Consider the following 23,506-nt stretch of genomic DNA (forward strand, 5'->3'; position numbering starts at 1 on the left):
GATAATTCATTTTTAAAGAAAGAAAAAAATTGCTTAAAATGAATCGGTTGTTCATTTCTTCTCTACTTGCAGGGATCACATGTGAGGCTGTTGCATGGGAGACCCTTATTTAAACACCCCCCATTCTTCTTCTTGGAAATGCCAGTAAATGTAAATACATTCATTCCCAATAGTACTTCCTTACCAATCTTGTTCTTCTTCTTTCTTCTCCAAACATTTATTGCCTTTGAACTTCCAAGAAATGGCAAAAATCATTGTTGCATTAGCCATCTTACTTGGATTCTGCTATCTTGCTAGCACCGTGCATGCCTTCACGGCTTCTGGCTGGACTAAAGCTCATGCCACATTTTATGGAGGCGGCGATGCTTCGGGAACTATGGGTTAGTAACCATTTTTTTTTATTACTAATGCATTTTTTTTCAATTTTCATCACATTTAATATGGATTGGATTTATTGACAAAAGGGGGAGCTTGTGGGTATGGGAACTTGTATTCGACTGGCTATGGAACAAGGACTGCTGCTTTAAGTACTGCCTTGTTCAATAATGGAGCTTCATGTGGACAATGCTATAAGATCATGTGTGACTATCAGACAGATCCCAGATGGTGCATAAAAGGAACATCCGTGACCATTACAGCAACAAACTTTTGTCCTCCTAACTTTGCTCTCCCAAACAATGCCGGAGGCTGGTGCAATCCACCCCTCCAGCACTTCGACATGGCTCAGCCTGCCTGGGAAAAGATCGGTATCTACAGAGGCGGAATTGTGCCCGTTTTGTTCCAAAGGTAGCGTTCTCCATAACATTTCCTTGCCCTCATTATTTTTCATTACTCTTTATTAAACGTCTTGGCCTTCTTACAATACAGGGTTCCTTGCAAGAAGCATGGTGGAGTGAGGTTCACGATCAATGGAAGAGACTATTTCGAGCTTGTTATGATTAGCAATGTTGGTGGCGCAGGATCTATCCAGTCTGTGTCCATCAAGGGATCCAAAACTGGGTGGATGGCAATGTCAAGGAACTGGGGAGCTAACTGGCAATCCAACGCCGATCTCAATGGCCAATCATTGTCGTTCAGGGTCACCACTACTGATGGTGTGACTCGACTATTTCCTGACATCGTGCCTGCAAATTGGGGTTTTGGCCAGACTTTCTCTAGCAAACTACAATTCTAAGTTTAGTATTTAAAGTTCAGGGTTTGGGGTTTAGTTTCCGGCAGAGGTGTGCTTATTATTTTACAAAAGCTGCCCGCCATATCGTATGAGATGAAGTGAATGAATCCTTGAACTCTTACATGACCTTTTTATGCTTTTCATATACGAAAGTGGAACCAAGTTTAAAACTATTTTAAGTGATCGTAATTAACTGTCAATAAGAAGCCCAAGCAAAACATTGCAGCTTCACCATTTTGTAAATTTTGATTTCACATAGTAATGTGTTTATGATTCATTCTACTTTTACATTTTCCATTTCGAATGTAACAAATCAACCGACAAAGCTTGGTTCATTTTACTCACCGCCTTTGCCAGGTTCCGCCGAAATAAACTCTCTTTTTAATGGAATAAAAAACAAAGACCAGAGTTTCCCTGAACTTGAACAGACAGAGACAGGTTCTGGCGGTATTAACCTGCCATGAATTTGACAAATAAGTTACTTGATGCATCGAATCTCTTTTCCCAAGTTGTTAAAGGGTTTTCATATGGCAATTCATCAGTCCTAACTACAAAATATATTCTGCAAAAGGACATGAGGCATGGTGGGTGGGTAATTGCTGGCATTTAACCAGAGTTGATATAGGAAGAAGACAGCGGATCTTGGACCAAATTTTGGGGGGATTAATTAAAAAATTTCGAGGGAAAAAAAGGAGATTTTCCCAAAATTTTGGCCACCATTTAGCTCCGCCTCTGATGACAGCCCCCAAATACGGATGGCACCATCAATATTTGAACTCCCTTCTCATTAATATAATATATATCAAGGAAAGGGACCATTGAATAAAATTATACATAAATTGTAGGTGGCTTTGAGGAGGTTGAAACTGGCTGGATTGTTCTTCTAATTGCCAGAATGTTGAAAATGACTCTCAAACGGTTTCCTGAACCTAAGCTTTGCGTTAAAACAACGACTTCATTTATTTGTTCAAAATCTTCCAACCGTTTTACCTTTTGTAAGCTATGTAGGGGGGTAACGGAAATGCTTTGCTTAGTCCTAATCAGGCAATCACCAAGCTCCTTTTTTCTTTCAGAATCAGTCCTGTTAATATGCTTTTGTTTCTGATTACGTTAGATTCTGCTTTGCCGGGTTTAACGTTTTCATGAAAGGTAATGATTACATTGCATTAGGTCAACATGCAAAACTCCACCACAACTTTAAGGTTTATATTATTTTTAATGAAGGCCAATTTGATTGGCTCGTCGCTTTACGACATGCTTCAATACTACTCCACTAAAAAAGAGTTCTTGATCACCAAATATGCTAACAACCACCATTGATTAGTAACGACTCCAATTTATACTCTTCTTTGCGTTGTTATAAATAACACACTCCAAATCCCTCTCTTTCATACTTGCATAGCTAATCTTGCATTAGTAGTTGTGAAATCCATTTGTCTCAAACCATGGAAGCCATCGTTGCACTTGCTTTCGCCTTTCTCGTGTTTCCATTTTCATCTCCCGCCCAGGCACTGAGCTCAAACTACTATGATCACACGTGCCCTCAGCTCGAGTCTATCGTTAGGAGTGCAGTCCAGAATGCGATGTCGAATGACAAAACCGTTCCGGCCGCGCTACTCCGGATGCACTTTCATGATTGCTTTATCAGAGTATAAAATTTAACATATTACCAGAATTTTGCTAGAAAAGAAGTAACAGAATTGTTCAGACATATCATGTACTAGCTAATTTATGTCTTGTTTTGATTTTAAGGGCTGCGATGCTTCTGTGTTGCTGAACTCGAAAGGGAAGAGCAAGGCAGAGAAAGATGGACCACCTAACATTTCATTGCATGCATTTTATGTGATTGACAATGCGAAAAAAGCGTTGGAATCTAAATGTCCGGGCATCGTGTCTTGTGCTGATATCTTGGCCCTGGCTGCCAGAGACGCGGTTGCTATGGTTAGTAACATAGCATTAACATAACATAACATACATTGCTTATTATTTCTTACTGAGTTATATAGCAGCTGAGCTGCCCACATGTTCCCCCACTAAAGCCACGTAACCAACTGCTTTGTTTTCACTTGTTTGGTGTCATTTATATATATATATTAATTAGTCTGGCGGTCCCAGTTGGGAGGTGCCCAAAGGAAGGAAGGATGGAAGAATATCCTTGGCAAGCGAGACCAGGCAGTTACCAGCTCCCATTTTTAATATATCACAGCTAAAACAGAACTTTGCTCAGAGAGGTCTCTCCATTAAAGATCTAGTTGCTCTCTCAGGTATATATATCCCCATGGCTTAATAAGCAGAGAAAATATTGCTTCAATTTTCATCATTCAAATTCATTTTTTTGTGGTGAATTACCATGTGTAACAAGTAAAAAACATTGTGAATCCAGGTGGACACACTCTGGGGTTTTCCCACTGCTCTTCCTTCCAGAACAGGATCCACAATTTCAACGCCACCCTCGACGTGGATCCGACCATGAATCCATCCTTTGCCTCCAAGTTAAGGAGCGTGTGTCCGGCACACAACAAGGTGAAAAACGCAGGTTCCCCCCTGGATTCATCCAACTTAATATTTGACAACGCATACTACAAGCTGCTTCTTCAAGGGAACGGTATCTTCTCTTCGGATCAAGCTTTGCTCACCACCCCAAAAACCAGGGCACTCGTCTCTAAATTTGCAAGCTCACAAAAGGCATTTGAGAAGGCTTTCGTGGAGTCCATGATCAAAATGAGTAGCCTCACTGGTGGGCAAGAGATCAGGCTAGACTGCAGAGTAGTCAGGTGATTTTTGAAGCCAATTTGGAGTTTAAACCCAGGCATGAAGGAATTTATAAGAGTGAGATCAATCAAGCCAATAAACTTAAAAAACATGTCAAGTGTTTGTTTTGTGGTTTGCATACCGTCGAAGAGAACGGTAGGAACACGTAATTTGCATTCCAAATCTATGTATTTTGTGATTTAATGATTAATTTTCTTCTTTATTTTAAAAAATAACAATAAAGTTTCGAAATTGAATTCAACTCTTACGGCTTTGATTCTCTTGTCAAATGTGCTCAAATATAGTTTTCAATTAGATTTTTACTCATGTGAAAGGAGTATACTTTATGACCACTCATTTATTAACAAGGGACTTCAAATAATTACCTTAAGAAATAATTTATTTTAAAATCTGAAATTTGGTTGTTGAGAGGAAAAAGAAAAGGTAAATGTGAACAACTAAAAAGATTTTATTATTTAATATTTATTAGACCATAGCATTCACAAATTCACAATCTCGACAATAAAAAAGAATTATTGGGCTCAGTCGAAACAGAAATAGTTGTTAAATTAAACCATACACATCTTTTCCTTTTGATTAGCCTATAGCATTATTGAGCTGAGTAGTCTAGCCTGTCCAATCTACCAAGTAATTTTGATTTTTGGACTCATTTTGGGCCCAAACAAGAATCCCAGTCTTCTGGAACACTACAAAAGAGATCACTTACGGAACATACAAAACAAAAACGGCTGTATATTTCCAAAAGAGATCACATCACCACTTTCTTTTTTTTATTTCTTCATCTGAATAATTCAAAGACAACTAAAATGGTTTTACGAACATCTCCATGACATGCATATGATGTTTTTCTCACAAAAGCATATAGCCATAGGCATAATTGTAGACTGCTCCTGCATATTTACAAAAGACAAACAATTTCAGCATTTCTTTAACCCAGGAACCATCGAAGTGACACTAAGCTCTACAAGCAAAGACAAAAAAAAAAAAGAAGAAGAAGAGATTTCTCATATTGTCTCTAATACAATGGCTCCGCATCAACTATTTCTTGTATAACCAGCTTTCTCGATCTGTTAATTGTGTGAAAACATAATTTAGTATGTTCCTCTAGCTCTTTCAGCTGCTCCAAGAAGCTTGAATCGTGCATACATAATTCTCTTACCACCTCCTTCAGTACCTCGATTTTCCCATTTCTAATGCACATATCAGCTATAGCTTTACGGTGTTCTATCTCATCGTGTAGTCTCCATACCAGTCTACTTATGGTATCGAAATCGTTGATCAAAATGTAAACCCCTTTCGCCGAGATATCAAGCTGCGCACAAAGTCTTTCAAGCCCTTGCTGATAATTAGATTGTGACCTGCTTTTCTTCTTCTTCTTCTTCAACCTCATGCCAAAGAAGCAGGCTGCAAGCCCTGGTGCTGCTATAATCCCAATCATGCCGTGGAATGCAAGTACCAGCAAAGCAATTATAAAAGCAGTGTGAGAAATCACTAGACAAATGCTGCCAATCTGTTTGGAGATTCTCTTGAATTTTGCTTGCCGTTTTAGCTTTTCGCGTCTGGATGTTAACTTGTGGAACAAATCCAGGTTACTTTCATGAAAATCCCGGAGCTGCACTGGACTAATGATCGAAAATGGATTTTTAAGCAAGGCAAATCCCGCCAGCTCCTTGAATATAACGCTGCATTTGTCATCTGAAAATTCTTGATCAATCCGCTTGCTTATCTTTATCACCCTTCTAATTTTCCGATAATAAACACGGGCCTGATGGATGCTTCGTAGGAGTGATTCACATAAATTACTACCTTCTAAACCAGCTTCGAAATAGTCTAGAATAAGGTGATGAAAATTCAAGCTCTCGATCTTGTCTAACGTTTCTTGCTTTGGTTGAAGAAGGTACTCGGAAAGATTTATACGGTGATTAGGGATCGAAGATGATGGAGAAAGTCTATCAAAGCTAGTATTTTCCAACTGGCCGTGAACTTTTGTCCACGTTTCTAGATAAGACTTTGTTCTAAAAACTTCCTTGTACTCTTCATTGACGTTTGCCTTCTCTTCCAAGTAACTTCCACCGCCACGCTCCGTCTTTGATCTGCCTGAGATAGCATACAATACCCAGAAATCCAATTAAGTTTTCATCTCCTAGAATATATCTTGAGAGCTAAAACCACATGTAAAAACATATAAAAGAAGGGGGAAAAAAATAGAAAAAGAGAGAGAACCCTTTGTCAATATTTATAGTTTTCCATTCATGTTAATGCATATCATCAGAAAGAAAATATATATAGATATAGATCAACTGATCCTACGATTTTCAAATGGAATTGAACACTGACCTGATTTCAGCTTCGTCTGAATCATATTTGTCCCTCGGGACATGTTCTGGAACATCAAGCGGCTTTCAACGTAAAACTTTCTCGCCAAAACAGTGCTTTCAATGCATTAGGTTATGATTGGTTGCTTTAGCCGATATACAGAGTTTGATGGCTTGAAGGGAGCAAAAAGTAAAGAAGAAAAAGAACACAGAAGCTAAGGTTGCAGTTTAAACATAGGCAGAAATAGTATATATATAGCTTTTGTTGCACGATAACGTCCCTCGCACGGATGTTTTATACATATAACGTGTTTCTGGAAACTTTATTTTGAAGATGGCGAGCATTATTTGATTATTGTTTCAAGCTGAAGGTTTCTAGAATTTTAACAAGTGTAATTTTTAAAACCACTAATCATTAATTCCAAAATACAAAAAGATTATATTGATGATTGGGATATCATTAGCTGTACATATACATCAGAAAGTGATCCATGCAAAGGCATCGAAACAAATAAACATAAATGACATTATTTAAAGCACGTGCTTCGAAAGTTCATATTTGTTGTGACAAGTGACAACAAATTTTGACTTTTGTTTTTCTCTCTCCCGCTGAAGCATTCATTTTCTACCTCTTACTGAGGGTTGATCGTTATCCAAGCCTTTCCCCTACCTGAAATCAATGATCATTCTGGTATGAAATTGTAAAAGGGCCAAGCACCATGAGTGGATAAACTCCTTTTTGATGCGTGGAGTGACACGCTACTATTCACCGTAAATGAGGCATCTAGCTCTTATGCCTCTCATCGGTTGTCACTATTGAGCGTCTTTCCGACACTAAGCAAGAAATTCATGTCACTTTGATCTCTAGTTTATGTTAGCCCTAAATTCAGTGAACGTAAACTATTTTGGGAAAATCTGAAATCTGCTGCGAATGTTTATAAATTACCTTGGTTAAATATACGCAACTTTAATGATCGAGGTGGCATAGGCTCCATTCTTTTCATGAGGTGCTCTACCTATTTATTTATTATTGAATATAGTTTTCTTTTTTCATTCAAATCATGGGTGTAATAAAATTGAATATTGATAATGTTATTCATTGAGTCGGGCATCATACGTTAACTCGATATTATTTTAAGATTTATGATAGCACCATGATAAATAACTACAATGCATTTAATATTCTTAACATGTTTATATCTTGTTTTATTCATAATTTAATTTAATTTTTTCATTTTAATATAGTACATATTTCATGTATTATTAATTGATTTCAAATTATACACCTTGCTTTTGTATACCTTTAATGTTTTAGAAAATTTTTATCGAAATTTTCACATTTCAAATTGGGAGTGAATTTATTAGTTGAATTTGCTAAATTAAAGTGCAATCCCATAATGCATACATAAGATATAAAATAGAAAAAAGGAATGCAATTACATAAAAATTATTTTCATCATGGAAAATTATACAAATGATATTTCTTTTTAGGAAATTATAACCTTTTCCTATTTCATTGCAAAAAATTAGGTTTGAGATTGAAAGTTATTGATCTAAAATAAAATAAAAATAATTCAAAGAGGGGAAAAAATAGATTTTTTGCTATTTTAAGATGCAACCCGAATTGGGTTTATTAAGGACTTTAAGCTTCAATACAATTATTGGTATTTGGACTAAATAATGAATTGCATTCCACATCCAGTACAATTATACGATGTAAATTGATTAATAGTATAATATGATGATAACAAACTTTGGCCATTGCTTTCCCACACCAAATTAGCCCTCTGATTCTTGCTTCCACTTCTCACCAATCACCATCATCATTAATTTGGATATTGACAAATCAAAGATTTAAGCCACATAATTTTCGGTTGGTTTTTGGCCCACCTTATCATTAAGGTTTCCAGACATTTTTCAATTTTATAAACCCAATCCCCAATTTCTTGTAGTTGCGATTTTGATTGAGATGGTATTAATTTAAAATTAATTTAATTTTTTTAAATTTTAATCATATATATTTTATTTATTATTAATTAGTTTTAAACTATCAATTATATTATTTATTATATATTATTTTTAAACGCGTAATTACTAAGTTTTAAGGGTTTAATTCAATTAGCAACTCTAAAACTATATTTTCTTTTTAAATTAGTTACTTAAACTTCATTTTTCAACCAACCAGCTAAAGTATAATTATGTCCCAACCCTTTCTCTGTAATTAAGAATCGACATGTAATTAAAAATTCATTTTCCCTTAATTCGACTAAAACTTTAAAATAAATAAATTGAATTAAATTAACTTAAATTAAAACTCCCCTATCTTTCATTAATTAAAATCCCAATTGCTTACCCACTCATCTTCCTTTTGTTTTTTTTCTTATAATTTCTCTTTCAAAAACATTTCCGGAAAATCCTAAATTTTTTTCTCTTTCTCTAAGCCGTTTGCTTATTTTTTGTTTTGCCCAACGACGGTGTCAGCCTCTAGACTGGCTATAGCCTACTTTTTTCTCCCTCCCACCAACTCTTTTTCTTTCTTTCTTCTTTTCATTCACTCCACATGTCTTCTCTCTTTTCAATTTGCAAATCTATTTTATGAATACCTTTGTTGTCTTCACAGGTTGTGGAAAGGTGACTGTGTTTGTCGTTCACTAAAACTCTATCGGTCACCAATAGTTTTTCTTAGAAAGTGGGTGGCTATTCATCAACTTCTTAATTTTTTTCTGTTTTGCGAGTATTTTAGAATAATAAATTATTTTTTTCTGTTTTCCATTGTTTAATAAGTTTTCAGTTTTAAAAGTTTTTGTCTGCTCTTGTAGCACTTTTTCTAGTCTTGCTTATGCATGTAACTTTAGTTTTACAAGTAATTTTAGGGATGGTTTTGTTGTTGTCCTCTCTAGTTTGGTGAATGCTCAACTCTTTTGTTGATTTTTGCTCGTCTCTTTGGATCATCTGAGGTTGATTTCCTTATCGTATTAAGTGCTTGCAGTCACTCTAGATATATCATACTTGAGTTGTGACAAAGCCAATTGCCAATGTGTCGTGATGTTCTATTGATGATGAGGCTAAAGCCTTTGTTGTGTTGATAGAACTTGTCCTTCACCATCTACGACGAGTGTTTGTTACTTTTTTCCTGAATTTTATGGTTTATTCATTGAATGAATTAATGAATTTACTTTTCAAAATAAATATTTCTTAAACTTAATTTGAAAAAGAAAAAAGGAAATTTATTTTGTGTTTGCTTTTAATTTATTTTTAGAATTAAAAATTCTAGGTTTTGAAATGATATGTTTTCATAGACCAATCTTAATCTGCAAATCGGTTTACCAGACTTTTCCAATAGCGAATAGCAAATTCTAGGAAGATTAAATGGGAAGATGAAGATTGAGAGAGAGAATGATACTTTTAATTTATTTTTATTTAATATTAATTTTTAATTTTTAATTTAATTCTTTTATTTTCTTTTTACAGTTTTATAGCCAAATTAAGAGAAAATAAATTTTTTATTATGTGTCAACCCTTGATTGGTTTAAGTGTTTTTTCTAAAGAAGATAACAATTGGACTCACAATTGTTGAAATTTACTTGGATAGAAAAGAAAAGTTTAAGTACCTAACTCAAAAAAGCCATATATTTTAAGAGCTGCTTATTCAATTAAGTCTAAATCTTTTAAAAGTCAATAACATCAATGAATATTTTCAAAGGTTTTAAGAGAAGTTAATTAAAAATTAAAAAAATCAACAAAATAATAAAAATTTCCAAATATATATATTTTATAGCTTAGCTTATGACGGTTCTTCAAAAGAATCTCAAAAGATTGTATTATTGAGTCTTAACAATAACATTGAAATTAATTATTAATTTATTAAAATACTAATTATGCTCGAAATTATAAAATTGCTCAAGCAGAATTCCCTTTTCTGCTCATCGCAGAGTCGTTTCAAGGAGAAGATAGCATGATTCTTCTAATTTAATACACGAAATAACCAAAAAAAAGTGATGAAAAACTCGATTTATGTAATGTTACAACACCACCACTTAATGAAGATTGAAGATGACGACCAATAAAACTCGTTGTAGTAAAGAGTAAAACAAATAGATATAGATGAATCGATTGCCAAGGAACATGCAAGGGAACACTGATTCGATCTTCAAAGCTTAGAGGTTCCGGCAATGTCGATAACAAAACGGTATCTGACATCGTTTCTGGCAAGGCGGTCCAAAGCTTGGTTGATTTTATCTGGCTTGATAAGCTCTACATCGCACGTGATGTTGTGCTTCCCACACACATCCATCATTTCTTGCGTCTCTTTCATACCCCCTGTCATGCTTCCCTTTACTGCTCTCTTTCCTGTAAAAGAAGAAACATGAAACGTTGTTTATTTCATTGTCCTTGTCACTCCTCATATTGTAGTCTTACACTGGAAGGTCAGACCGTACCAAATATTAATGGAAAAGAAGGAAGCTCAATTGGCCTGTCGGGTGCCCCCACAACTACCAAAGTCCCATTTACTTTGAGCAGTTCCAAGATCGGTCCGAGTGAGTGTTTAGCTGAGACTGTGTCCAAAATAACATCTAGCGTCCTCTTACCTCTCTGTTATATATATATATATATATATCACATTAATCCAACTGATTCAGAAAGATTTTATCTAATGAATTACCTCTTCGAAAAAGCAAATTAGAGAGTTGCCAACCTGCATTTGTTTAGCATCTGTGCTAACTAGGAAATAATCAGCGCCCAAACGCTGTTTAGCCTCATTTTCTTTTGACGGAGAAGTGCTGATGACGGTTACTTGATGACCAAATGCCTTTGCCATTTTAACAGCAACGTGACCCAGACCCCCCAGACCAACTATTCCCACTTTTTTCCCTGGTGACTCCAGCAGTTGGCAATCTTTCATGGGGCTAAAAACTGTTATCCCAGCACACAACAGTGGGGCTGCTGCATCCATTGGCAGGTTATCCGGCACGTGGACCACGTACCTGCATAAATAAATATCCCCAACCTTAGCCTATGCTGCATAAACAAGTCATTTTGCTAAAAAGAAACTATATTTTATATATTTATATGAGTTGCTGACCTGTGATCTGCAACTAGCATTTCGGAATATCCGCCATAAGTAATGGAACCATCCCAGAAAATGCCATTGTAGGTGAACTGGATCTGATCGCAGTAGTTCTCCTGCGAGTTTTTACAGAATTCACACTCCAAACAGGATGCTGCCAAGCAACCAACCCCCACCCTGTCCCCTAGTTTGAAGTTCTTCACGTTGCTTCCCACCTTGGTTATCACCCCCGTTATTTCATGCCTGCATATATGTAACATAAATCTCTCAATACAGAACATTTCATACTCAAAACTCTCACCACCCAATTCGTTCAACTCTAAAACATAAATCGGATTTCTCTAATTTAAATATCCAAACTTGAATATGTTGAGCCACACCCGCAGGTAACAAAACCTTAAAAGATCAGTGACTATCCAAATCAAACAATTTCGATTTTGATTCTTGTTTCAAAGCCTTACTCAGGACACAAATATTTCAGGTTCAATTTAATTTCTTTGTTTCCACTTTAGTAATTAAATTTAATTATAAAAATATATAACTTTTTTTAATATTTTTTATTATTTATAAATAATGAATCGAGATAGTGGGGGTAGCCTTTAAATACTTTAAGAAAAGTTGATTAGCAAAGATACTCTATTTTACTCAAATAACTTTAAAAAATAATTAATTACATAAATGACCTTAATTCAAAAACAATTATTTAAATAATTTGAAATAAACAGTAAAATTAGATTATGAAAATTAGATAGTGGACACCACTATTTTTTCTATTAAAAATAATTTTTAAAATTTTAGACATTAAATAACCAACACTCATATATTTTTTTCAAAAAAAAAATTGTTTGGGATGCTACCACTAATGGTCAACACCACTTTATTTAATTAAAAAATTTTACTATTTTTGGGATGTTAGGTACTGGCCAACAAAGGCCCAAACTCACCCAACAAAAGAGAGAAGAATATTGCAACATTAACCCCTTCTTGTTTTTCATCTTTTTTATTTCTCAAATTTGATTATGTATTTTATATTTTAAAATAATATTGAACTACTTATCTTATTGCTAATTATTATTGCATCACTCATATTATTATTAATCTAAAAATTAATTTAAATTTAATACACACAATTAATTGTTTTTTTTGGGGGGTTATTTGGTAACATCGTTAAAGAATTTTGTTGCTTTAAATAATTCATCAACAACCCTCCTTCCCGAATAAATTTAAAGAGAGAAGGCCAAGATAGCTTTACCCAGGAACAACAGGATACATGGTGATACCCCAGTCGTCCTTAACATGGTGGAGGTCAGTGTGGCAGATCCCACAATACATCACTTGAATGGTCACATCGTTGACGCCATTTTCCCTGTTTATATTTTTCACCTCTTCCAGGGTCAGTAACGGTAAATAACCCAAAGTAGCTAAAAGATTGTAACGAGTGAAATTAAACTAACTAATCATATTCATGCCATGTATATGTAGTGTACCTTCGTTTGAAGATGTAAGGGGCGATTTTACCGGAGGAATCATAAGCCGCCCACCCTGCTACCGTCTGAGTGTGGTTAGGGGTTTCTAAAGCCATGAGAGGGAGAAGAGAAGACTGAAAAAGAAACAAGTGATGAGAAGAAAAAATAAAAGCTCAAAGCTTTATAGTATTGAATGTAGAGCATTTATAGAGAGCGTCAGGTAGTTAAGAAAAGAGTTGGGTAATATGGACAATTGCCTACCTACCAATAACTATTATTTATTTCCTTCTTAGCTATCATGGTGGTGGGGGAACGAAAAGGTCCCTTGGTATGAAAGATGGGTGTAATTGAAGTGCAAGGGGAGTGTAACTTCGTGGCTTAGTCGGGGGAGTCAATCTGCTGAAAACGGACAAAAGATGGTAGTTGAGTGCATTTCATTCTTCTCCACTGAACGCTGGCTATGAAACTTCAAAGTCTACTGATTGGAGTCAAATTAAAAACCACCTCCCGTTATTTTAATGGGATGTCTTTTTGTTTGTGAGCCTTGTGCGTCACTGGCTTGTTAGTGGTGGCCATTTTCTGGCTTTTCTATAAAAATATCTCAACACTTTTGATTATTTATAAAAATCACCTATTTTAAAAATTATATAAGTAAATGAACAGTAAATATTGGTGACGTCAATGGCAATGACGGTACCGAACTGAAGTATAATTATATAAAATATTTAGACACCTAATGAAGCAATTACCCTGCTTTTAGATTGGATGAAAAAAAGGGTGAAGTTATTTATCTATTTGCATATTAAATTTGTCATCTTTTGAAATTAAATTTAAATAGCACTTAAAAAGTATAAAAATAATAAAAATAAACGCTTTTCAAATTTTGATTTTTTAGAAAAAACAATATACTTAAAACACTATATAAAATTCTTACTTAAATTATCCAAATATATCCCTCAAGAATTTTCATTAAGTCAGAAATTCTGCCAATGACAATGGCTACACCCAAAAAAATTATATTGTTTTAAAAACCAAATACTTGTTGATGAGTATTGATTCACCATATCAATCATTGAATCATCGCTTGGTGTTCACTAGTCGGACTTTTTAGAAGAAAAAAAAACATAACAATCTAGTGACTTAAAATAAAATTTTCCAATAGCTTAAGGCATTAAATGAAAAGTTTTGAATTGTCTAGTGAACATTTTATAACTTTTATGAAGTTAAATGACAAAAAGAAATACTTACTAAGAGATGAAGTTTTTGTACTTTCTTTTATTTAAAAATCTTAATCTCTTCATTAAAATTTGTCGTCAAACTTGCTATTGAGGCAATACAAAAAATTAAAATAACATTTTTAGCCCTCAATATTTATAATTCTTTTGTCAATTTAGTGTATTCTCATTGAAAATACATAAAATTTAATTTAAAATTTAAAATTAAGTTTTTTTTTTCTGTATTTTCAATAAAAAATAAAAATCATATTAAAAATTTCATACAAAAGTGGACCTCGTTTTGGCAAGATTTATAGGTAAGTAATTGAGTGTCGAAACTTTTAATGTAGTTTTTAAAAAAATTATACATATATATTTAAATTTAATTTTACTTCGATTGAGAGTTTTAAAAAATATTTTATATACTTTATAAAAAATATTATTTAATATGTATTGAATAGACAGGTACTTACTATCCCTACTAAGCAGTTAAAAAATGATGAAAAGATCATCGACTGTATATAATTTCATCTACTCGCGAGAATCCTCCATTTTAGCTGATTGATGAAAACTTGAAAACAAAATCAACCATTAAAGAACATAAGCACGGGTCCAAAGCCGTTAAAACGATGCCCACTAACAGAGATCAACAAGGGCTCAGAACAACCTTGACCATCTCTGCTCATTGGAAATAACTGTCGCCTGTGAAGAGCTTCCTAACATCAAATTCGAGGAAAACAGCTACAAAACGCAACACAGATGAAGAGGAACGTTGAAGGGGCCCAGGCCCGGTTCCTTTACTCCCCATTATTCTATGGCTAGTAGCGAAACCATAAAAGGATAAATATGGACAAAAACATAAAAAAAAAAAAGAGGTTGCAAGTAGGGAAATCAACAATCAAAGGGGACCAGAAGCCATGCTAGTCGGTGTAATATTCTTTTTATATATCCTTTCCAGCCTCAATTGGTATCAAGGACTTTAGATTCCGTTTCAATTCAGATTTTGGTGTTTCAATCGATACCAATTTGTATTGCTACGTGATGCAAAATTTTAATGTTTTAAAATTGACTTTTATTTTTGTTATACTTAAAATTCAAATATAATGTTTAAATTGTATTATTGAATCTAATTAATAATTTTAAAATGTATGTTTGAGATATATAATTTATTAAAAACTAAATTACAAATATATATAAAAAAACTTAAAAATATCAAACTCAAAATGATACACTACTAATATATACCATTAACGATTCGGTACTAATTACCTTACTAGAAACAAAAATTCGTCATTATCATTAGTTTTTATGGAAGCTTTTATTTATTAAAAATTCCACGATTAATATTTTTTATATAATTTATAACCTCTCTTCACTTCAAATAAATTCCAACACACTTAAATCCATCCTCTACCATGTCCCAGAAAGTAGGCGGCAATTGAATGTCCTTGCGATTCAATAAAATTTATCATCAGAAACCTATCTTCTTTGGCATTTGCTGCTGCTATCAGTAAAATATTCGTTTCCTTCATCGTCAATGTCAACTGTCAAGGTCATTGGTAAACCGGAGGGGCACCCCATTTGCCAAGTGATGTCGCTAATCAATATTTTTAACACAATTTGCCAGCGCACTTAACTTGAAAAGTACATGTCAATCAAGATTTTTAAGGCTCAAACCGCATCAACCATTTCGATTTGGACTTTGGTAAACCCAATTTTTTCACTGTAGCAAATATATGATCTTGGTCAATAATTTTAATCTTCACTAATAAATTATTTATTTTATATTATTTTAATAATTTTCTCAAAACGTTTTGTATCTGTTAATGCTTATTTAATTTTTTTTACTATAAAAGATTGTTAATTTTAAATTAACATTATATTTTTATATGATATTTTTAAATAATAAACATTTTTTCTTTTTAAATTTTTAAATACTATATCATTATTTGATTTTAATTATATTATTATAAATAGTAATTAATTTAAATTTATTTAAAATATTAATTTTTATCCTTAATTTATACTGATTACAATACAAACTATAAAGATTCTAAAATTTAAACATTATAAAAATATTTAAGAAATAAATATAATATATTTTAATGCCATAATAACTTCTTTAGCTTTTCAACTTTATAAAAAAAAGTCACTTTAGCCTTCTATTTAATTTTATGTCTTTTTTAACTTTTAAACTTGTATTTTTTTGTCAAATCACCCCTAAAATTGATAAAAAAAGTTACGTGGCATACACGTGGATGACACACTAACATTTAATTAATTTTTTATTTTTTAAAATTTAAAAAATAAAATTTATTTTTAAAAATTAAAGATCATTGAAATTATTTAAAAAGTATATAATTTTTTAAAATTTAAAAATTAATTAAATGTTGACATGTCTTCTATGTGACAATCCACGTGTATGCCACATCAGCAAAGTTAACAAATATTAATTTTTCTATCCATTTGGGATGATTTAACAAAAATGTAACACCCCTTACCCGTATTCAATACCGGAATAGGGTACGAGGCATTACCAAAACACATGCACTTGTAAATGTATTTAACCGAGTTATAAAATCTCATCTAAATTAAAACTTTCAAAATAATTAACATGCTCCTGTAACTTTTCACAGTATATCCTCAAAATGTTATAATCATAATAATTAGGGCTTACGAGACCCGATACATACTCATGCAATTCAATGCTTCATTTCCATTTCCTTCAATTCGCAATTTCTCATGCTCACGATTTAAATCATATCACTAGCAATTTCCATTTAATTCACGTACAATTCAATGATTGTACCATTCAATAACACATTTGTGAAATTCTAAATTTTGCAATGAAAATATCATTTTAGCTTGAATAACAACATCGTCCTGATATAAATACACTACCACTTAACCATTTACTTTAATTCTTTTGGGCCCATTTGTCACTTACCATCCTTAATCAAATTAGGGAACGGTTACGGAAAATTGAGTACTTCACTTTCACCTTGCCATAGTATAACTATGGTCTTACATATGATCACTTATCACTTGTCCCTGATCAGATAAGTGTAGCTAGGCTACCACTTATCACTTTCTCACTTGATCAGATAAGTGTAGCTAAGGCTAACACTTGTCACTTTGTCACTTGATCAGAAGTACTCAAATCCGGCGTTCCGCTCAATTTGATCATTTATTCATATATCAGGCTTACCAACATGTGTTAATTCATAAACCATTCATTATATTATTTCATGCCAAATCATATACTGAATATACCATACACACATACTATGAAACTTTATTTTCACACATGCCATGACCAATAATGCACAAATATAAGTATAATTCATATTTCATCTTTTATCAATTAAAATCAAGCATATGACCAATTATACACAAATCATTCATATATTTCCCAATTTTCCTCCTCCTCCTCTCCATTCCACATCCTTAATCTGTATAACACACTTAAACAACATTAGCTATAATTTCACTATTCACTCACATGTATATTCAAAACTGTTTATCCGAGTCAGAGTCACTAAATTATTTTTATCCGGAGCTAAAGAGCTCCAAATTAAGATCCGTTAATTTTCCCTGAAACTAGACTCACATATATTCATACCATAAAATTTTCAGAATTTTTGGTTCAGCCAAATAGTACAGTTTATTCTTTAAAGTTTCCCTTGTTTCGCTGTCTGACAGTTCCGACCACTCTTCACTAAAAATTAATTATCTCATTGTACAGAAATTGGATGATGTTTTTGTTTGTTTCTTCTAAAAATAGACTTATTAAGGATTCTAACCATATAAATTATAACTCATAATAATTTTTTTACGATTTTTAATGATTTTCCAAAGTCAGAACAGGGGAACCCGAATTCATTCTGACCTTGTCTCACAAAATCTATTATATCTCATGATTTACAATTCCATTGTTCACACCATTTCTTTTATAAGAAACTAGACTCAATAAGCTTTAGTTTCATATTTTATTCATCCTCTAACTCAATCTCTACAATTTTTGGTGATTTTTCAAAGTTACACTACTGCTGCTGTCCAAAACTGCTTTAGTGCAAAATGTTGATTTCCATTTTGCCCCAAATTTCATAGTTTATACAATTCGGTCCTTTCTCAATTAACCCCTCAATTAATCTAATTTTCTCAATTAATACTTTACCTAGACATTATAAGTTGTTACTCAACTATTGAAATTCAGAATTTCCACATATAACTCTAACTTCAAACTCTTTTACTATTAGGTCCCAAACATTCACTTTCTATTCAATTCTTTCAATAAAATCAGCATATGAACAATTTAAAGCTCTAATTTCATGATAAATCATCATATAATTCCAGCACATATTCATATCAACTTTCAACTTCTTTCATAAAATTAAAAACTAATGAATTTAACAAGTGGGCCTAGTTGTAAAAGTCATACAAATACAAAAATTTCAAGAAATAGTCAAGAATTGAACTTACTTGTAATAAAAATATGAAGAACCAGCTTGAAGAAGCCCTTCCATGGTGTTTTAGCTGATGAGAATTCAGAAAAATGAAGAGAAATCTAGATAATTCCACTTGGGTCCTAACTTTATTAAGCAAATTTTGCAATATTCCAATTTTGTCCTTAATTCTTCTCACTTTCTTGCTGATTTCATGCCTTTGCCGTCCAGCCCAAATAGACCTTGGGTCTATTTTCCTTTTAAGCCCTCTTCCTTTTATCATTTAAGCTATTTAATCATTTCCCAAAATTTTGCATTTGTTATAATTTAGTCCTTTTTGTTCAATTAATTATTGGAACTTTAAAATTTCTTAACGAAACTTTAATACTAACTTTTTAACACTCCATAAATATTTATAAAAATATTTATGGCTCGGTTTAAAATCCCCGAGGTCTTGATACCTCATTTCGATTCTAATTATTTTAATATTTATTTCTAGTGCACTATTCACTATTTCAAAAATTTTCCTAACTTCACATTTAACTTATACTTACTAAATTAATAATATTTTCTACCCATTTGTCGAATTTAGTGATCTCGAATCACCGTTCCGACACCTCTGGAAATTTAAGCCATTACATTTTTTTTCTCGTCGGATTTGTGGTCCCGAAACCACTGTTCTGACTAGGCCTAAAATTGGGCTATTACAAAAAAAATGTAAGCTTGAGGGCTAAAAAAGGCAAAAATAAAATTAAATGGTGGCTAAAATGATTTTTCTGTAAAGTTGGAGGGCCCAAAAAATCATTATACCTATTTTATTTGATAACTAAACTCATGTATCACGCAATATAAGAAATTAGTATATATACACATATGATTGTTTTTTTTTATTGGGATAATATAACTTTTGACTATTGAACTTGGCAATTAGGTCTACTTTAATATTTATAATTTTTTCTGTCCACATTGATCTTTGAACTTGGAAACTAGATCCATTTTAGCCCCTCAACTTGGATTCTGTTCAATCAAGATTTGATATTATGACAAGTGTTACGGGAACAATATGGCAACAAACAGATTGAAAATTGATTAAAATACAGGTTCGAAAAAAGGGATTGAACCGATTGACCCGAAAATTGCTTGAATTTGGTAAAAATTAAAAATCAGAACAAAAATCAACAATTTAACAAGTTGATTCAATTTAATATATATTATTTTAAATTATTTTAAACTTTTAAGAATTTATAATTAATTATTATTTGAATAGTTGAATCGATCAAACTAGTAAAATCAAGAACTAATGTTTTAATTATTTATTAAAGCATTGAATGTGACATTACCATATTATAACATATTATCACCCAAAGATTTATATAAAATTTTTAAATTTTAAGTGATAGAATTTTTATATTTTTTATTGGATACGGACTATTACGTCTGGTAAGGATTATTAGTGGTCACGCAATTACGGATAGAGGAAAGATACCTTAGTTTTATGTTAGCCCTGCAAACTTTAACATTTTCAACACAGACAAAGTGATATGACGAAAAGAATACGCCATCGGGAAGATAATTTTACTTATCTGTCAAATCATAGTTTTTTTTTTCTTTTTTAATATTTATGATGTTTCTCAAATTCCAGATGAAGTAGTTGTAGGTATGGTTGTCTGATACCAAGGATCACCTTGAATGCTAACCGAACTAATTCATTTTTCGTTTTGAAAAAGCTGCAGAGGGTTTTCGACTCAATGAGAGAAATGAAGGCCAGTTAGTGAAATTAAATCGGCGGTAAATTAATCCATTAAACAAAACACCAGGGGGAGGGGAGGTGATGGAGGAATAAAAGGAATGCAGATGTCAAAGCATCATGTTTTACAAACGTGGTCCTTGCTTTATGGCGTTGAGATTCAAGAGATCAAAAAAGGTCAAAAAACAAGTAGCAAAGCATCTCAGTCGGATCCCCCCACCAAAAGCCACATGAAACCAATGCCGAAGATCTTGTATCAGTCGGACCATACGAAAGTTCTGCAAAGGCCATATGGCAAGTGGCGATTTTGAGCAGTCCTCACTTGCTCAATGCTCCCACTCCCCAGATGCTTTATATTCTTGGTTTCTTTTTTTTTCCTCTCTTTTCTTCGGGGGTGGTTCGGTGCACACTGTGAAAAGTCAGTACTTTGGTACATTACAATTCAAAACCCTTTTTTCCTTTTTTTTTTTTTGGCAGAATATTCAATAGAGTTAATTTATTTGCTCTCCAATCTCCATCCTTAGTACATTTTGTTTTCGAATGCCTCAAAGGCTCACACCATATAGGCCAGACCAGTAGACGTGACATCTCTTCAGTCTGATTTCCTCCATATCCCTATTCTCTTCGCCTCTCTTTTTAATCTTCACGTTGGCCTGACCGGTTTTACACAGCAATAGTAGCAGCTACCTGGTGCTCTAGTGTTCACCTTCAAAAATCCTCCTTCTCTGCACCCTGTTCATCACCATCTCCCAAAATCCATAACCTGTTAGCTAGAAAATCCATGGAGGAAGTGTGGAAAGATATTAGTCTGGCTTCTCTAAGTGACCACCCTGTTGATTCCATCCTCTCCACCAGAACCAAGAATCCTAACTTTCCTAGTATGATCCTTCTGAACTTTTTGGCTACACCCATCAATAAAGAACCTCCAACTCCAAGAACATCAGGTGTCTCCTCCAATGACACATCTTCTACTGAAGGACCTGCCCCTTTTGTCCCCGGCACAATATTGAGCTTGAAATCTGGGTTCGGGTCGGCCTGCCGATGCACAGAGACTGGTGACCCCATGAGGCCAAACCTAGAGGTCAACGCTCGTGCCGGTGTTCCTGCGGCTCCATCTTTTTCTTCTTACAGTTCTGGTTTTCGTGGTTTCGGTTCTCCTGAAGCTTTCCCTTCTTTTTGCACAAAAAGGGCTCCTGAAAGTAACGAAAACTCCAACGATCGGCGGCATAAACGCATGATAAAGAACAGAGAGTCAGCTGCTCGGTCTAGAGCTAGAAAACAGGTGAATCCCTTCCACTCTTCTTTCCCAGAAACCTCACCCCTAGTTTTGCAAATTTAGACATTACTGGTGTGATAAGTGTTTCATATGACATTCTTCTATGAGTCCTTTTGATGTTTGAGTGTCTCAGGCATACACTACCGAGTTGGAGCTTAAAGTTGCTCATTTACAGGAAGAAAATGCTAAGCTTAGAAGGCAGCAAGAGAAGGTGACGTATCAGTTAGGCTTATATATATGTATACATGTATAGAAATGGAGTGGTAAATAGTAACTCATTCAACTTGTGCTTGTCCAAAAGCGGAATACAGTTGGTTGATATATATGCATTTGGGTCATGGTTTGGTTTTGCAGATATTGGCAGCTCGAGATCAGGTTCCAAAAAAGAATACTCTAAGTAGAACGTTAACAGCTCCATTCTGAGAAGTAAAGGCAGCCATTTCTTCTTTTAAGTCCATATAGACTGCGCTCTTACACATGCGTCTCTCTCAAAATATCCATAAACGAAAAGCACAAAAAAACCTCTAGTTTCTGTAGTTTGGGGTCCCCAATGGGCAAATGGTGCGGTTTTCTGTTTGGTTCTATCTCTAATATAATTCCACTTGAGAATGTATGGTTTGTCGTTTTCTGTTTGCTTCTGTCTCCTACCAATGAGAATAAAGCGGTTAGATGGAAAAAGAAACAAATAAACATTTAAATAGAAAGAAGCATAGGCATAGCTATTTTCCTAATCAAGATGCTGCATGATTGTCTATTCCCTTTTTTTCTAACCTTATCAACTTTTGGTTCTTGCCCCTCTCCCCATTTCAAATTTCAATGCTCTTTCTCCCAATCAAATTCGGCCCTACGGAGAGACCCAGCCCTCAGGTCAGCGGCTAATGGATTTCCCTCCCGCACTTCTTGTTCGACCTGTTCATATACTGTTACTGACTTGAATTTTCCCATTTGGTACAAAATCACTGTTTGATGATTATAATTAGCTATGATCATAGAATATTTTTTTCCACAAAAGAAGCTATGCGTTTGGATTGGACAATCCCATGCAAGTGGATGAAGGCGGGCGGCCCCATGGCCTTTGAAATATCTGCCAATATCCCTTGTGTTGCTTCTGTTTTGTGTTTCTAATTTTTTTAGAAGAGTTTAGCCACTGTTTTATTTTTATGTTTCCTTATATTGTTAGTATTTTTTTTATTTAAATTTAAATTAGTAGAAGGGATTGGGCAGAAATAAAGTGGTGATGAAAGAAGATAAATTTAGCATTCAGAATTAGCTATTTTTATTTAGGCTATTAGTGACCGCACCTATGAAATTTAAAATTTAGATTTTGTACTAAAAAAAGTTTTTTCTTATTTAAAAATATTAATTCAATCATAAATATGTGATTAATGAAAAAAATAAAAATATTAAATCGATAGATTTTAACAAAAATTACAAATAAAGATAAGGATTAAGCTACAACTTTTAAATTAAAAAAATTAGTTTTAAAATATAAAAATTAAATCTTAAATTTTAGATTTAAGAACATATACTAACCTTCACCTTCTAATAAGGCAAACAAGAAAAATAAGAACGATAACTCTCACCCATGTTGACATAAGTTTTGTACTAATTGCGAATTATCATTCATAATTTAATGCTGGTTAATGAATTCATAGTTAAATGGTAAAGTTATTGTTGGTTTTTTATTCGCAAGGGTACTGTTGGTTGCTTTAGTCTTCATCGCAAGTTGGCCTAATTATTTGACGTGACATCGATTATTGCAAATTGACTTTCTTGATGATCAGCTTCATTTTTTCCTTCAAACTTTGTCCTTTTAATCAAACGTTAATAAATAATTTTGAATTTTTATTTGTCAGATAATTACAATTACATTTTTAAAAACAAACACCGACGATATTATTAAAAGATAATTCATCATATAATATAACAAAGGAAAAAAGGGTTGAGAATAAAAAAAAACGGGAATAGACATATTAATTGGAGAAAGATGTTGTATCTATTGGCTGCCTTTTCAAATTCAAATGTGGGTTTT

General features: G+C 33.3%; 5 protein-coding genes across 7 annotated transcripts; 3 read left to right on the top strand and 2 right to left on the bottom strand.

The window, feature by feature from the left end:
- Nucleotides 1-1,453, top strand: LOC107905537 (expansin-A11). Its single transcript, XM_016832199.2, has 3 exons — nt 1-380; nt 465-786; nt 868-1,453. Exons 1-3 carry the CDS (start codon nt 242-244, stop codon nt 1,172-1,174), a joined length of 768 nt encoding a protein of 255 aa, XP_016687688.1. The 5' UTR covers nt 1-241; the 3' UTR covers nt 1,175-1,453.
- Nucleotides 1,454-2,541: 1,088 nt separating this feature from the next.
- Nucleotides 2,542-4,184, top strand: LOC107905536 (peroxidase 64). The gene is made up of 4 exons (XM_016832198.2): nt 2,542-2,820; nt 2,924-3,112; nt 3,273-3,435; nt 3,555-4,184. The coding sequence occupies exons 1-4, from the start codon at nt 2,617-2,619 to the stop codon at nt 3,947-3,949; spliced, it is 951 nt and encodes a 316-aa protein (XP_016687687.1). The 5' UTR covers nt 2,542-2,616; the 3' UTR covers nt 3,950-4,184.
- Nucleotides 4,185-4,676: 492 nt separating this feature from the next.
- On the bottom strand, nt 4,677-6,512 carry LOC107905534 (UPF0496 protein At1g20180). The gene is made up of 2 exons (XM_016832194.2): nt 6,281-6,512; nt 4,677-6,040 (listed from the first exon to the last, which is right to left on the bottom strand). Exons 1-2 carry the CDS (start codon nt 6,333-6,335, stop codon nt 4,959-4,961), a joined length of 1,137 nt encoding a protein of 378 aa, XP_016687683.1. The 5' UTR covers nt 6,336-6,512; the 3' UTR covers nt 4,677-4,958.
- Nucleotides 6,513-10,096: 3,584 nt separating this feature from the next.
- Nucleotides 10,097-13,277, bottom strand: LOC107905535 (probable cinnamyl alcohol dehydrogenase 6). Of its 3 annotated transcripts, none has more exons than XM_016832197.2 (7): nt 13,058-13,277; nt 12,814-12,926; nt 12,579-12,692; nt 11,342-11,569; nt 10,955-11,243; nt 10,698-10,851; nt 10,097-10,608 (listed from the first exon to the last, which is right to left on the bottom strand). In XM_016832197.2, exons 2-7 carry the CDS (start codon nt 12,906-12,908, stop codon nt 10,409-10,411), a joined length of 1,080 nt encoding a protein of 359 aa, XP_016687686.1. In that variant the 5' UTR covers nt 12,909-12,926; nt 13,058-13,277; the 3' UTR covers nt 10,097-10,408. The 3 variants fall into 3 exon arrangements, with proteins under 3 accessions (XP_016687686.1, XP_040948047.1, NP_001313884.1); XM_041092113.1 differs by having other exon boundaries at nt 13,054-13,271; NM_001326955.1 differs by lacking the exon at nt 13,058-13,277 and having other exon boundaries at nt 10,409-10,608; nt 12,814-12,908.
- Nucleotides 13,278-20,100: 6,823 nt separating this feature from the next.
- On the top strand, nt 20,101-22,079 carry LOC121217776 (protein FD). Its single transcript, XM_041094033.1, has 3 exons — nt 20,101-21,480; nt 21,608-21,685; nt 21,829-22,079. The coding sequence occupies exons 1-3, from the start codon at nt 20,980-20,982 to the stop codon at nt 21,895-21,897; spliced, it is 648 nt and encodes a 215-aa protein (XP_040949967.1). The 5' UTR covers nt 20,101-20,979; the 3' UTR covers nt 21,898-22,079.
- The last annotated feature ends 1,427 nt before the right edge of the window (nt 22,080-23,506 follow it).

The sequence above is a fragment of the Gossypium hirsutum genome, chromosome D05, assembly GCF_007990345.1.
Source record: "Gossypium hirsutum isolate 1008001.06 chromosome D05, Gossypium_hirsutum_v2.1, whole genome shotgun sequence".
Classification (NCBI taxonomy): domain Eukaryota; kingdom Viridiplantae; phylum Streptophyta; class Magnoliopsida; order Malvales; family Malvaceae; genus Gossypium; species Gossypium hirsutum.

Bases quoted from the DNA above. Each gene is read 5' to 3' on its own strand.
- LOC107905535 (XM_016832197.2), bottom strand. From the start codon at position 12,908: ATGGCTTTAGAAACCCCTAACCACACTCAGACGGTAGCAGGGTGGGCG. The intron at 12,693-12,813 runs GTACACTACATA...AAATATAAACAG, and splicing joins CCTTACATCTTCAAACGAAG to GGAAAATGGCGTCAACGATG. The intron at 10,609-10,697 runs GTACGGTCTGAC...CTTCTTTTACAG, and splicing joins TTCTTTTCCATTAATATTTG to GAAAGAGAGCAGTAAAGGGA.
- LOC107905537 (XM_016832199.2), top strand. From the start codon at position 242: ATGGCAAAAATCATTGTTGCATTAGCCATCTTACTTGGATTCTGCTAT. The intron at 381-464 runs GTTAGTAACCAT...TATTGACAAAAG, and splicing joins CGATGCTTCGGGAACTATGG to GGGGAGCTTGTGGGTATGGG. The intron at 787-867 runs GTAGCGTTCTCC...CTTACAATACAG, and splicing joins GTGCCCGTTTTGTTCCAAAG to GGTTCCTTGCAAGAAGCATG.
- LOC107905534 (XM_016832194.2), bottom strand. From the start codon at position 6,335: ATGTTCCAGAACATGTCCCGAGGGACAAATATGATTCAGACGAAGCTG. The intron at 6,041-6,280 runs GTCAGTGTTCAA...ATGCTATCTCAG, and splicing joins TCAGACGAAGCTGAAATCAG to GCAGATCAAAGACGGAGCGT.
- LOC121217776 (XM_041094033.1), top strand. From the start codon at position 20,980: ATGGAGGAAGTGTGGAAAGATATTAGTCTGGCTTCTCTAAGTGACCAC. The intron at 21,481-21,607 runs GTGAATCCCTTC...TGAGTGTCTCAG, and splicing joins GGTCTAGAGCTAGAAAACAG to GCATACACTACCGAGTTGGA. The intron at 21,686-21,828 runs GTGACGTATCAG...TTGGTTTTGCAG, and splicing joins TTAGAAGGCAGCAAGAGAAG to ATATTGGCAGCTCGAGATCA.
- LOC107905536 (XM_016832198.2), top strand. From the start codon at position 2,617: ATGGAAGCCATCGTTGCACTTGCTTTCGCCTTTCTCGTGTTTCCATTT. The intron at 3,113-3,272 runs GTTAGTAACATA...TATATTAATTAG, and splicing joins CCAGAGACGCGGTTGCTATG to TCTGGCGGTCCCAGTTGGGA. The intron at 3,436-3,554 runs GTATATATATCC...TTGTGAATCCAG, and splicing joins AGATCTAGTTGCTCTCTCAG to GTGGACACACTCTGGGGTTT.